General features: G+C 42.0%; 1 protein-coding gene across 1 annotated transcript; it reads right to left on the reverse strand.

Annotated features, from left to right (window-relative positions):
• Positions 1–1,438: 1,438 nt before the first annotated feature.
• Positions 1,439–3,575, reverse strand: foxe1 (forkhead box E1). Its single transcript, XM_064925896.1, has one exon. It carries the CDS (start codon positions 3,205–3,207, stop codon positions 2,089–2,091), a length of 1,119 nt encoding a protein of 372 aa, XP_064781968.1. The 5' UTR covers positions 3,208–3,575; the 3' UTR covers positions 1,439–2,088.
• Between the last annotated feature and the right edge of the window lie 12,290 nt (positions 3,576–15,865).

A 15,865-nucleotide genomic window follows, 5' to 3' on the forward strand; every position in this document is an offset into this window, starting at 1 on the left:
GTAAACTTTTGACCCACTGGGAATGTGATGAAAGAAATAAAAGCTGAAATAAATAATTCTCTCTACTATTATTTTACACTCCTAAAATAAATTGGTGATCTTAACTGACCTAAGACAGGACATTTTTACTAGGATTAAATGTCAGGAATTTGAAAAAGTTTAAATGTATTTGGCTAAGGTGTAAGTAAACTTCCGACTTCAAATGTAGCTGATCTGAAACGATCTCATAACGATGGCATAAAACAGTTTTTTCCTTCTCTTCCTCCCTTTTAAGTCTTGTTGATTGTAAAGTATATTTAAACAATAGACTGTCTGAGCCACACACATGTTTAACCTGACACCACTGAACACGTAGTGTGCTGAGTTAAAATATCAGGTTCCAAGTGAATTAATTTGCTGATTGCTGGTTCCTTAGCAAAGATTAGGCCAGGCTTTCTGTCTGAGTGTGTGCTACAGATGTAGGATCCTAATTTATGCCAGGTTGCTAGAGCAGGAAAATAATCTTGCAGCAACAGGAAATGTGAATTATTATGTGGATTGTAATTCATGAATATTTTTGTAGGGGTTAATAAGACATTTTTTGCAAGTCTGTAATATCCGCTTTGAAATGTCAGACTTCAGAAGCATTTTAAAACCTCAAATACACCACAAGTTTTAGTTCTCCTGCAACAGGGTGATCAAATTAAGATCCTACATCTGTACACTGATGTCTGGACATGGCACTTGTGCCTGCCATTCACAGTGACTGATAATTCTATGGCTCCAGACACACTTCATGTCCAACTGAGCTGAAATGATGGAGGGGAGGAATGGGCTGCACAAAAGATGCAGTCTGAAATGTCTTAAGTGCCTGTTTCTGGCAAGGAATGAAGGAAGCAGGCTTTTTGTTAATGTCATGAAGCATGAAGTGTATGTGTTGAAGAGCTCTTTTACTTTAGCTCTTCTCTAAGCTGTATGCATTTCTACTACATTCCTTTAGCTGTAAATCTACAGAATTATGGACTTTTCAGTGACACATTCTATTACTATGCTTCTGCTAAAATGTTTATTCTATTCTACTGAGCCATTTACTTTATATTCGTGTTCTTATCTTTTGTTTCTTATAGTTGTTGCATTGTCGAGAAGGAACCTGACAGTAAGCATTTCATTTTGTGTATCCTGACCTGCAGATGCGAATAATAAAAACATGAAACATTCCCATAACTCCTTGCGCGACCATTTCCAATTGTTGCACTTTAATTACAACAATTATTATAGTGTTAAGTGGATCCAAATCAAGAGTTTTGATTTCTACCATTGAAACTCCTTTTGTCACAACTTGCACTACAGGCATCTGCATATTCTATTCAATGATACATTTATCTTTGAAGTAATTATGTTGTTTTGCTTAAATGAATGTAAATCAACTCTGATTCCTTCTTTTGATAAAGGCACAAAATACTTAAGCATTTTTTTCAAAAAGATCTTTATCAAATGCACAAAATGAAACAATAATTTACACAGTTTAAATTCCATTACAAATATATTTTGACATTTACATAAAAAAAGACCCTGCACACATTCAACTCATGAAAATTGAGCTTTTGCAACCACAGATTTTCACCACAGTAAAGAAAACTAACTGCAAAACCTCATTCAGGCTTTTGAGATACACTCGATGAAGCTACAAAGTGATACAAGTCCAGACACATACTTTAACCTTTAAACTCAAATCTCAACTGTACACACATTATGGTGTATCATGATATGGATTTAAACAATGTATATTTAACAATGTAGTGTCCTGAGCATTGCACTTGATACTTGAGCGTGTTTACATTGTATTGCAGTCCATATCATATTTGTCACAGCCACTGAATTAATGACATTTTATATCTCAAAACATGCACATTGATTCAAGTCAAAATAACACACCAAAACATGACGGAAGAATCCTGTTCATCTTATGTCCTTTAGTCTTTTCTTTTTGAGTCATGCCATCCCACTATCACCAGTGTCTCTCACAGCCGCCAACTGAAACGGAAAAGTCCACTGCAACTGTTCTTTCCTAAAAACCAACCCAATGCATAATTCTTTGAAGACAGTTCCTCAGATGGCAGACACGAACCTATCCATGTTCCCCGAGTACGTGGGGTGTCTTAGGTAGGCTCCAGTGCTGGTGGTACCTGCACCATTATACTGGACCAGCGAGCCCAACTGACCCGGGGACACTCTCCCATAATGCTCCACAGCATCTCCTGCCATGTGGGGTGAGGAGTGGGAGTGGAGACGCCCTGAACCTCCATACCCCTGGCTGTGTCCCTGGCTGTAGGAGCCCTGAGGTGAGTGGTGGTGTGGGTGGTGGTGGTGTCCATTGGGGCCCGAGTAGGGAAACCCCACATGGGCCGAGGAGCGGGACAGCATGGCCCCTCCACATGACTGGGCCTGGAAGGCTGGGGCTCCGAGGTTACAGTGGCTGGGGCCCCCAGCGTGGCCTCCCTCTGGACTGAAGCTCCGGGTGGGCTGCTGCATCATCTCGGGCCCCTGACCCCCGGAGGGGTGCCCTATGATTGTGTTGATGCTGAACATGCGGGAGTGGGACTGGCAGTGAGGACCAAACCCGGGGGGCGAGGGGGATGGGTAGTAGGCAGAGGGTAGTTGACCATGCTGGCCGTACGGGGGACTCACCGCCATATTGGAGCCGTAGACGGAGCTGGAGTAGGTCGAGCGAGCGATCTGGACAGGCGAGAAGACAGGGGACTCATGTACATATGACGTGTAGGTCGTAAAGTCACAGCGCTTGAACCTCTTCCTGCGCCGGAGGAAGCTGCCGCTCTCGAACATGTCCTCTGCGTTGGGGTCCAGGGCCCAGTAGTTACCCTTCCCGGGCCTCCCTGGCTCCCTAGGGATCTTGATGAAGCAGTCGTTGAGGGTGAGGTTGTGGCGGATGGAGTTCTGCCACTTCTTGGAGTTGTCTTGGTAGAAGGGGAACCGCTCCGTGATGAACTTGTAGATGCCGCCCAGGGTCAGCTTATGGTTGGGCGAGTTGGCTATCGCCATGGAGATGAGGGCGATGTAGCTGTAGGGGGGCTTTCCTCGCTGGAGGGGTCTCTTCCTGCGACGGCCCCTTGACGGTTCATCCGATACTGTTGTGGTCGTATGAGGAGGGGTGGGAGCAGGCAGGGAGATCTCAGAAGGACTGTCTTTCTCCACTTTGACCACCGGCATGGTTGAGTGTAGTTTGTAAATGTCCAAAACCAGAACGGACTAACTTGCAAAGTTAATGGTCTAGGTCGTTCTAAGGTTGTCCAAAAGTGCAGTATGTCATCGACAGGAACAGTAGAAGACGCAAGGAGAGAAGAGCAATAAAATATTTACTAGAAAGGAAGGTTTCAACATTCCTTCTTCAAAAACTCACAGTCCTCAAAAACTCAGTCCTCGAGTCCAAAAAAGCAGCAGTTCAACAAATAAAGAAGGTTTTGCATTCCCAGTGTTCTCTATATCCAGGATCGTCTCGTCAGGTAGAGATGAGAGAACACAGGGACTGTAAACACGTTCTTCCAGTTGTGTGTGTGAGAGTGTCAGTGAGTTACCTGAGGTCTCGACTACCACCTCTGCAGCACACCTGAGCCACACCCCCACCCAGGGACTGACTCACCTCAGTAAAATGGATAAGGGTTTATTGTTCATGTGTTTTAAAACGTATGTAATGCCACTGGCAGTTTTTTTAAAGTGTAGATTTAGGATTTTGTTGTTGTTGTTGTAAATATTGGATGTAGAGTAGCACTGACTTTTTAGTAACATGTACAAGACAGTAAACGATTGACATTACGAAAACATATAAAAAGTATATTCTCTGTTTTTAGTTCCTTCCATTTGAACCAGATTTCAGTAAATAAATGAATCTGATGATCTCAGTACCGCACTACAGCTGTCCAATATGTTCTATTAAGGTACTTTTCAAACCCTGTGACCAATGAACAAACTGTCTTTCCTTCCAACCGTTCAAATACAGCTCTAAAGTTACACCTCAAGTTGATTTGAAAAGGTCCAAAATGGAGCCTTGTTGTTTTGATGTTGAACACTAAAAGGCCTCTTTAGTGGTGATTTAACCTAGGGATTGTTGTTCTTCTGCGTTTCCTTGTTTGTTTTGGCCCAGTGGTGAGCCGGGCCCAGCTGTGTTAAGAGATGTAAATGTTGTCCAGACTGAACTTGCCCTGTGATTTTATGCATGCAAAGCAAGGCCATGCAGGCAGCACACTCCTGGACATAACCTGAGAATGAGGGACAAATATCAAATCAGAATTACAAGTCATTTTTAAACATGTACAATGTTGCTAATTCATTGTCGTGAATATATGGCAGCATCATTATTTGAAGATAATTTCACTATTCTTCCTTTGTTTGTATGGTAGAGCTTTTACAAGTATTTTTGTGTTTGTACAATATGACCATGTGTTATGACCATAATATTGATTGGCCTTTTACTTCACTGAAATACACGTGCTATTAGATACGCTTGTCATCAATTTGATGACAAAACATTTTGCCATTTGACCAGCGCCAACAACAGTACCTCACCCACTCCTCTCAACAGCCCTTTTGGTATGTGATGATGAGTCACAGTCTACTCCAGAGTGCTGGGGTTAACTAACTCAATCCTTTAAGCAAACAGAATGGGGAAACCCCTGCTGCACTCTCCCAGCACTCAACACTAACAGAGTTGCACAAAGTGCTAGTGTCAGATCCAGAGAGGTGGAGGGAGGGAGGCTTCCCCCAGACAACAGCCCGATGAAAGGCCCTGCTTCCTGGGGTGGGCTGGGGCTGTGGGTGCCCTGGTCTGTAGGCTCTGGAGCTAAGGGCCTTACACCATGAGGTGTCATCACCACAGAGGTGAATACGCCCTGGGTTCCCGTAAGACTCCACATAGCTGTCATTTCCAGGTAATCCCTAGCGCCCGAAGGAATTATCCGGGGCATCTCACATTGGCCGCTTCTTGGCCCCGTGTCAGCATTGAGGCAAGGCTCCTGTGATGACAGACATTCATAACCTGCGTATTGATGGGTTCAATATGATATAATTCTATTGAATATACAATATTTGTATTTTATTTCACTAGGGAAGTCAGAGATATTGATGTCACATTTTTCAAGTCCTAGTGAGCCTCAAGTGAAATGACTGGTCTATGGAAGAACTTATTTGGTCCTTTTCTATTTATATGGAGAATGGACTGTACATGGTACATGGTACAATGTTTAATTCAATATTCAAAAGCTGTGTCAGTTAACAACAACTGTTTATGTATCTACCATATGTGAGTGATGCTTTATGGGTAAAAGAAAATAGGCCAGCTGGTGTCATAAATATTCCATGATCATCTGATCAACATAGCTTATTGTTGTCATTGTCTACAATGATAGAAATAGAATTTAGATTATAAAAAGCACTGCACGTTTAGTGATAATCTAAGGCAAGTTGTAAGATGCCACATACTGGCCCCAGGGTCCTCCATTGAAGCTGTATGTAAAACGGGGGTGTGTGTGTTTAGTGCATGCAAAGCCGGCTGACACCCCCGTCTGGATACCCATTGAGAGGAGATCGTGACATGCAAATACACCATCCACTCACTCCCTGTTGGGCTGTTTGTGTGTGTCAGTCATAGCCATTCATAGATAGGGAGAGAATAGTTTGATCATGTGATGCAAATTCTGGAAAGATCAGGTGTTTTTAATGATGCAAATTAATTCTGTACTCTATGCATAATGGCCTATTTTGAATTTTAATGGACCTTTAACATTTTGAAAATAGATTCAAACATGGATGACAGTATGGGTTTGCCCAGCACTAACTTTCAATAGTGTTGCATTTAGTGTAAAGATCTTCATATTTTAGAAATTCAAAAAAGTCGATTTTCATTCCTAATGGATATGTTAGATGTATGAGCCAGTATAGATTGATCTAACAAGATGCCTTGTTGTTGTACATGGTTAATGACACATACTGATGACAGGTGAACAAGTTAAACAGTATCTGCATTGGACCTCACCTTTTTCCACATAAGCCTGTACCTCATGCTCCACGGTCGTGAACAATAGGATCGACTCATTTAAGAGACATTCACTGTGAGGGATGAGCACAAGCTCATATTTTCCATCGTTTATGAACGCCTCAATCCTTAGCACTCACGCACAATTGCCCCAGTTGTTTTAATATTTGATTCAAATCTTGTTTATGATTGAGAATTATGATAGGATTTAGTAGTATCAACATTTTCTACTAAATCTGAAAGCTGAAACCTTGGCCTCTCATGTTTTAACGATTAAACTAAATGATAGGGACATGACAAGGAAAGGAAAGGTGAGGTTTTAGTGGGCAAGAGTGATTCTCAATTGACAATATCAAAACTAGACCAAGTGGTTTTCGGTCTGCTTTCAAGTTATTGTTACAGAAGTGAAGTGTATTTAGATAGGAACTTGTTTCTCAAGGTGGCTTACAGATTTTTGCAGTTTGCTACAGCAGGAAAATAATCCTGCAGCAACAGGAAATGTGAATTGTTATGTCGATTATAATTCATGTTTATTTCTATGCAAATAGTTATTTTAAAAACAAACTTTAGTTTTAAACCTATTCCTCATGTCAAATTTGAAGGGTGATTTAGTTCAGCATGAGTGGACACATAAAGGACCCCACAGCAAAGAGGCCTGTAGCTACGCATTGGTGCAACTTCGAGAGGATGTGGCCGCCATCTGCGTCCAGTTAGCGCATCACTGCAACCCAGAGAGGAATATGACCACTGTCTGGTCGTGGAAGGAATCTGTCCAGCTGTGCCGCGTCGCAGTAACCATCCAACGCAAATGAAGAGCGCAAGGCACAGTCTCTATACTAGCACTCCGGCTGACAGGGAGAAACGGCTCTCTGCAAACAAAGAGAAACAAATCAAGCGATTTGAATGTCAGCGCTTTGCTTTAACCATTTGCTGGCCGTGTACCGGTGGGTTATTTGGGGTTGGTGTTTGCCACGCTAATGGTTGGGAACAATGGCCATGGTCAGGGACTGGGTGAGGACCTCTTCAGTCTGGTCTCCATGGTGGTTAGGGTCCCTGAGGTTGGAGGAGAGAGTTCTCATGTGATCACTGAGGTGAAGTTTCTGTAAGATGTGCCACAGTTTAACGTGCAACTGACAGTGTTGTAAAACCTACTTTGCAGATATGAAACAGTCAAATCAGTCAAAAATATAAAAATCCCAGTTTATGCTTCAAAACCAACTTTATAAGAGGTTTTGAAAATAGTTTATATTTTACAAAAATATATACAGTAAGACATTGTTGGCAGAATAGATGGATGCAGTATTAATATAATTCACCAATATATTTCTAGGTAGTCCAAAAATATTGCTATCACAGCTGGCCTGGTAGGGACATGACAATGCCTCCAGCCATTTCGGTATGCACTACTTCAATATGTTTAACAAAAACGGATGACTGTAACTACGTCTGGGAATGTCAATTCAATCAAACTAGCAAGGGCAATGATCACAAATCAGTCATAACGTGGCTAGCACACATGTGTCAAACACAAGTCCCCGCGGGCCAAATAGTACAGACAAGCGAGAATAAACGAGTCAACCGTTGAGTCATCTACTTACCATTACAGCCCGATGCGCTCTCATCGGTGAATTTAACTTTTTTAATTGAATGCTTTCGTGTGTCCCATTTACGGCGCGCAGCGGAAGGAAAGTGTACAGACACATGCCACAATTCTAGCTCGGCTACTAAAATGTTGTAGTCTGGCTTCGGTTTTTAAAGCTCGACAATGAATAACTCAAAAACAAAACCTGAAACAAAACAACACGCAACGGAGATAGATGTAGGCCTATTACAATACATTTTAAGTGCACCATACAGCAATGCTGCATTCAAACGCACCGGTGATCCATGCAGTGCAAAAAAGTGTTTTAAGTTGAAATGTTGCAACAACATACGTTTTGTTATTTTGAGATATTAAATACTTTTTGATTAGGGTCGCAGCATATTATGCACAATAAAAAACAAGATAACTAACTATACATTAGCAGACACCAGTTCTGATGTTACTTCATTAAAATGTAATACATACATTTAATACATTTTTATTCAGGAATTAGCCTAATATTTAAATATAAACTTTTTAAATCTAAAAATATTTTTTTTTTAAATAGATTTAAATATTAGGCTAATTCCTGACTAGGCAATTTATTCCACTTATTCCACTTATGGCTATCTTGTTTGTTTAGATATCAGAATTGATATTCGGTTGGTTCTACTTTTCGTATGAGGTAACTATTTGTATCTGTCATCTCTGTGCTTATGTCTATTAGTGTGTGTATTTGATTGAATTATGTTCACATACTCCGCATACAGTGTGTGTTTGCCCACATGTGTCTGTTGTTCACCCTGTGTGTGTTTGTGTGTTGATGCAACCAGTACACCCAGGAGCAGTATGGCTTCAGTCTTGTTTGCATTGCAGCTGGATGGGGCCTGGTCTTGATGCAAAGTCCCGTGGACGGTTGACTGGCTCCCAGCCTGGATCGGTTTACATAACTGAAGCTGCGTGCTGCCCAGGGCCCGCCACCGCCGTTAATTCACTGTGTGAGTATCCCTTGGACAGAAAATACAGCCAGGGATAGAGGCAATTGTCACTTTGACAGTCTCACCTTTTTATTTTACCTTTATTTTACTAGGCAAGTCAGTTAAGAACAAATTCTTATTTTCAATGACGGCCTAGGAACAGTGGGTTAACTGCCTGTTCAGGGGCAGAACGACAGATTTGTACCTTGTCAGCTCGGGGACATGAACTTGCAACCTTCTGGTTACTAGTCCAACGCTCTAACCACTAGGCTACAGTCTCACCTAATATGAAGAGTTTTATGCAATGTTGCTCTCCCATGACAATTTGTGATTGTAGTGTGATTACATTTCTGCATCGCTGGAGTTTTTAAAGCTCTGCTTGTACTCTGTCACCGTCCTAATAATATAAAAAACATACATTCCTTCTTGCCTTTCTCTTTGTTGGTCTCTATCTCTCTCTCTCTCTCTCTCTCTCTCTCTCGATCTCTCTCTCTGAGTTCAACTCCGACCCTATAGAGACAGTATATCCAGCTCTCTTTAACTATCTCATGGTGTAGCCCACAATTAAGGCCATGCCTGATTGCAGATGTCAGTCCGTGCTTCACTGACGCCTCTGTTTGGATCCATGTGTGTCAACACCTTGTTAATGCCTCCGCTTGCCACAACCACAGGGACTGGCTCGGGCTCCCCACCCTCACATCAGCATTTGTCCCCTGACCTGCTCCTGAATGGAGGCTCATGTTTCACAATAGAGACACATGTAAATGTTTAGCACCGGAGAAGCTGTAACGCACTCCTTATTTTGTTCTAGTTCATTAGGACGGATTTATCTCTTCATCGTCTGGGTTTCTGACAGGGCAGAGCAGACGGTGGGGATGGAGGGAGGGGTGAGCGAGGGAGGAAGGAGAGGAAGAGTGGCTTCCCATGAAATTGAGTCTCTGCCTTATTTTTCGTGGAAGTACAATTACGTGGAAACCACGTTGATTCCAACCAGTTTTTGCCCAGTGAGTTGGCAATACATGGGTCCTTCAAACACCTGATATGATATGCTTCATGTTTAATAAGATGTAACCAAACAAATATTTCAGCTGCTTGGTGATAAGACATCATCTCTTATCACCACAACTTAACATACAGTACCTGTCAAAGTTCAGACACACCTACTCATTCAAGGGGTTTTCTTTATTTGTACTATTTTCTACATTGTAGAATAATAGTGAAGACATCAAAACTATGAAATAACACATATGGAGTCATAAATAGTCAAATAAAGGAACACTCTTGAATCAGTCGGTGTGTCTAAACGTTTGACTGCTACTGTATGTGAACATTTTTATTACAATGGTATAAACTACTAACACAACCCGTAATTGGTTCTTTGGTCAAAAGTGTTGCAACTCTCTGGTTGTGTACAATTACATCTTTGTTTGTCAGTCCCTGACAAGCTTTTCAACCGCTACTTAAATCCCCACAATTCCTAAGCAGGAAGATACAGGTATTCATCAGGTTTCCATTTAGATCTGTGAACACAGTGCTGTGTTTTCACAGCTGTCAAACCTTGACATGTCTTTAAAGCCCTACAGACCTGAGGAAAGGACTCTGGCTTCGTATTCACACATCTGTCATGATGATCCGATGTTGAAATTGTTCAATTATTTGATATCACAACATGTTTGTATAATAAGCCCCACTGGTAAGTATTGCTTAGAAAAACAGATAGGTCCTATGAGAAATATAACACTCATTCAATGATATATAAACTGTTAATCAACAGGTGTTTATGTGCAAACTAATGCCAATTCTCAGTCACAGTAAGACACTCATAATTATCTTCTTAAAAAAGTCAATAGCAGTGATAACAAACCTCTATGTTTATTCAGATTACAGGTAGGCTATGCAGATGTAGGATCCTAATTTGATCACTATTTTGTTGCTGAGAAATTTCCTGCACCACTGGAAACGCAGATGAGCTTGATTTACACAAATTCACTGAAAACTCGCAATAACCCATGGTCATATTGACAGTATTGCACTCTTCATGTAGCCTAATTTTGGCCACCGATCAAGCAACATTATGGACTAAAGGTTCAAATCCTGTTGCTGCAGGATTATTTTGCTGCGACAATACTATTCAAATTAAGATCATACACCTGTAGTTTATTGCTCTTGCAATGGCTTCTTGTAGCCTTTCTTTCTTTGACTTTGCCAAAGTAGGGACCTGAGTAGGTTTGCTGTTGTTGTCTGCCATTACTTCAGATGCTTCCTCACAGCAAGACTTGTGTTTTGATAGCAACACACTTGACAAGACACACTGTCAAAACATTTACTGTAGCTTTTGAGGTTTCAGTTCCTCGAGATCAACCATCGGTGTATGATATCTACTGCATCTTTATACTGATCTCAGAACAGACTCTAAGGTAGCCTGAGGTTACATAAAGCAATTTATTGTCGTAATAAACATGATTATAATCTGATCTAATGTCAGGCATCAAATCCCATTGTTGCATGTTTCACTGCACCTATCTTGTGTCTGTGACCAATAAAACACTTTTTTGGGGGGTGTGAAGACTTGTTGTGAGTCATAATGTATAGTCTCTAGATACATCCTCAAACTCTCACCAGGACTGATGCATCTATCTCTGCAACTAGCTCTCACAGTGTCACGTCCGAATTAGACGTTCATCCATGTTTCTCAAACGTCTAATTTCGATGTTGTTGCAAAAGTCAAATTTCAATGGGTTTAAGGTTAAGGTTAGGCATTAACTCCACATTTTTAAGGTTTGGCATTAACTCTGAAATCTTAAGGTTAGGCATTAACTCCGAATGGTTAAGGTTAGGCATTAACTCCGAATGGTTAAGGTTAGGCATTAACTCCGAATGGTTAAGGTTAGGCATTAACTCCGAATGGTTAAGGTTAGGCATTAACTCCGAATGGTTAAGGTTAGGGATTAACTCTGAATGGTTAAGGTTAGGCATTAACTCCGAATGGTTAAGGTTAGGCATTAACTCCGAATGGTTAAGGTTAGGCATTAACTCCGAATGGTTAAGGTTAGGCATTAACTCTGAAATCTTAAGGTTAGGCATTACCTCCGAATGGTTAAGGTAAGGCTTAAGGTTTGGGATAAGCTTAAAACAACCTTTGGATTCAGAGGCAGATGCTTATGCTACTGGGGCGGCAGGTATTCTAGTGGTTAGAGCATTGGGCTAGTGACCAAAAGGTTGCTGGATCAAATCCCTGAGCTGACAAGGTAAAAATCTGGTGTTCTGCTCCTGAACAAGGCAGTTAACCCACTGTTCCCCGGTAGGCTGTCATTGTAAATATGAAATTGTTCCTAACTGACTTGCCTAGTTAAATAAAGGTTTATTTTCTTTAATGCCCATCAAGCATCCCCATCCACAACTCCCGAGCAAAACCGAAACCTACTTGAAGGTAACAGCGCTCACTGTTGCCCCTAGAGGCTGATTTCCACGTCAGCCCCCAACGTGCTCAGACATGGATGGATGTTGAATACTGACTTGTGTCACGGGTGACCTGATCTCTGTGACGTGGCTGGGAGTTCGCCATGACCATTCAAACAGGATGCACTGCAAAACAGTCTACAGTGGCAAAAACATGACCTGTGTATGTGTGTATTTGCGTGCCTGTGTCTTCAAATGTGTGTGTTATGCATTAGCAGCTTGTCAGTCTCAAATTCCTCTGCAGCTCGGTTTGTCAGGGGGAGCTCGCTCTGGTCTGTGGCTCTGCATTCTGAATGGTAAGTATTTGAAGGGAAAGAGGTCTTAAACAAAGCTCCTGGTATGACGTTTCTTTCCCGTGCCACCTGCAACGTCTGTTGCTGTGGGATTTGAACCTCCTCAATCACTGACACTTGTGGATTATCTGTACTTAGGGCAAAGAGCCAACACAAGCCACATCTTGTGTGCATGCATTCAGGTACTCGTATGCTGCATTTTATTCTCATTGTGGGCAGGTTTCCCTAAAGATCACTGCTGGAGGCATAACGCGGCTAATTACACCACCATTTGGATCCCGTGTTGTTTTGAATTAATTTAATGTGACTCTTTCCAAACATAGATTAACCCATTTAAAACAGACAGATAGAACGTATATTGTTTCATTGATAACTGTTACATTAACATCATACATACATGACATAATTACGGATTCCTCAGGCACTTTGTAAGACGACTACTATGGGGCCTTCCTAAGTGGTCGGAGGTGCCTTGGGCTTGTGTCTGGCAAGGATATCTGCACCAGGGGTGAAAAGGTGAGCCCATTGTGGAGGAAACACACATACAGTAGGAAGTGACCCAACAATGTGGATAATCTCCCTCAACAGGCACCAACCCATTACTCTTTGCTTGCAGGTGCAGGTGTATTATCCTTTTTCTATTGATACATAGTTGAGTTGTCTGGCTACTCCATTTGTTACCTTCCAGGTCTTTGTGTGGTTTTATATGGGAGTTTATGGACTATTTAGATTGCGGGGTCCTTTATATGACTTATATAATCAAACTCTTGCCATAAATGTAAACCACGGGAGTGCAACTGTGACCAACTGGGTTTCAAACCTGGGTCTCCGTCACACCATAACACTGTCTTAGCCCACTGAGCTAAAGCCTAAGCCTTAGTTCAGGGAGCTGATGCAGGTTTTCAGGACTCAGGTAAGGTGGATGATGTTACAAACATAATCATCACTGTTTTGACACAAAATGAACGACTGAGGAGTTCCCGTCTTGTCGGTCAACATGTCATTATGAATCACCACTCCACATGTCACAATGCTGACCTCTGACCCAGGAAGGACTAACCTCCAGCTTTACATGTGGCCCCGCCTGCTAAGATGTGGTGGTGTTTTGGTTGGTTGGGGGCTTGAGGTAAGTACTTAGATGCTCGACCTGCTGTATTTGAATAACCTGACAACTAAAGTAACCTTTCCTTCCTCTGGTTCCTATGGTTGTGTTAGACATAAAGGACCGGGCAAAACCATGTGTGAGTGTGTGTATGTGCGTGTCTGATAGTCTGGATGTGTGTGTGTTCGATCCGACGGATCGGTCATGTGTAGAGGGAGTTTTCAGCACAGCACAATGCTTCTCTATGGGTGTGACTCCCTGTTGGATTACCGTAGGAGAATGAGACCCAGCAGAGGACTGGTTCCACTAGCTAGCTCTGAGGGGAAACGTCCCTGTACTTTCTCACCGAAACTCATGGCTGGGCTCAGCCCCGAAACACTAAAGCCTTGTTCAAACTGCAGGCCTTAATGTTCAAATCAGTTTTGCTTTTCAAATCCGTTTTCACATAATCCAACTTTCAAAACAAGTCCCTTTTGGCTAGCCACAGCAGTCAACTAGCTAGCTAGGTAGATGTTTAGCGTTCTAATCAAATCAAATCAAATTGTATTTGTCACATGCGCTGAATACAACAGGTGTAGACCTTACAGTGAAATGCTTACTTACAAGCCCTTAACCAACAATGCAGTTTTAAGAAAAATAAGTGTTAAATAGAAAAATTGATAAGTAAAAAATAGAAAATTAAAGTAACACATAATTAAACAGCAGCAGTAAAATAACAATAGCGAGGCTATATACAGGGGGTATCGGTACAGAGTCAATGTGCGAGGTAATTGAGGTAATATGTACATGTAGGTAGAGTTAAAGTGACTATGCATAGATAATAAACAGAGTAGCAGCAGCGTAAAAGAGGGGTCTGGGTAGCCCTTTGATTAGCTGTTCAGGAGTCTTATGGCTTAAAGATAGAAGCTGTTAAGAAGCTTTTTGGACCTAGACCTGGCGCTCCGGTACCGCTTGCTTTGCAATAGTGGAGAGAACAGTCTATGACTGGGGTAGCTGTAGTCTTTGACAAATTTTAGGGCTTTCCTCTGACACCGCCTGGTATAGAGGTCCTGGATGGCAGGAAGCTTGGCCCCAGTGATGTTCTGGGCCGTACACACTACCCTCTGTGGTGCCTTGGGGTCAGAGTCCGAGCAGTTGCCATACCAGGCAGTGATACAACCAGTCAGTCTCCTGAGGGGGAATTGGCTTTGTCGTGCCCTCTTCACGACTGTCTTGGTGTGTTTGGACCATTCTAGTTTGTTGTTGATGTGGACACCAAGGAACACAAAGCTCTCAACTTGCTCCCCTACAGCCCTGTCGATGAGAATAGGGGCGTGCTCGGTCCTCCTTTTCCTGTAGTCCACAATCATCTCGTTTGTCTTGATCACGTTGAGGGAGAGGTTGTTGTCCTGGCACCAAATTTTCTCCCTATTGGATGTGTCATCGTTGTCAGTGATCAGGCCTATCACTGTTGTTCCATCGGCAAACTTGATGATGGTGTTGGAGTCGTGGCCATGCAGTCATGAGTGAACAAGGAGTACACATTCACAAATTTGTTTGTAAACAATTAACAAGCTAGTAGCTACCACATGTTCTTGTCAAACTGTCAACAGAGCAGCTATATGAATGTGACTACAAACCACCTACGAAGGTGGTTTGAAGTGTGGCTTGAAATATCTAATTCTATGTGCTTTTTGGCTTTTCAGACTGCAGAAAAAAGAACAGATTCGAATCAGAGAGGCAAATAAATAGGATTTGAGTTACTTCAAACTGCCAATTTGAACAAGCCTTTAGTGACATTTCACTGTAGCTTGACAAATTAGGCCAATGTCAAGGTCTTTGCCATCAGCAAAAGATGACTGAGTTGAGTCACTGACTAACTGTGCCATTGAAATCTGGTCTCAACTCGTTATTCAAGCCAAGGGCCTTACAGTCCAACCGGTTGATTGTTTAGCGGCAAAACCGATGCTTGCACAACTATGGGGAAAAACAGGCTTGGCTTAGATTGTTGACAACATGTAAACTATATTTAGACTCCAAATGTTTATTGAAAACATACATATATTTGCACAATGAGCATTTGTTGTCTCAAATACATTGTTACAGTTGTTGGTTAGCTAAGCTAGCTAATTTTAGCCATATTAGCATTGACATGAAATCAGTCAAAACACCTCAAAACAAGACATGGCATCAGGAACAAGACAAAACTAGCTGAAACAAACGATCCGCCTACGATTCCGTACGTGGCAGCTTGTCATTGCTGCTAGCTTTCTGACCATTCAGAATCATAACAACGCACAGCTTCTGGCCCCATCGATGCGCACATCATTTTCCTGACTTTGTCTGCCAACCCCTCTATGGGTGATCTGTCGACCTGTATGGAGGTAGATACAAACAAACAGAAAGGTCAGAGGGAAGGTAAGTAGTAATACATGTTCAAATATGAAC

This window comes from Oncorhynchus masou, chromosome 20 (assembly GCF_036934945.1).
Source record: "Oncorhynchus masou masou isolate Uvic2021 chromosome 20, UVic_Omas_1.1, whole genome shotgun sequence".
In the NCBI taxonomy this organism is placed as follows: domain Eukaryota; kingdom Metazoa; phylum Chordata; class Actinopteri; order Salmoniformes; family Salmonidae; genus Oncorhynchus; species Oncorhynchus masou.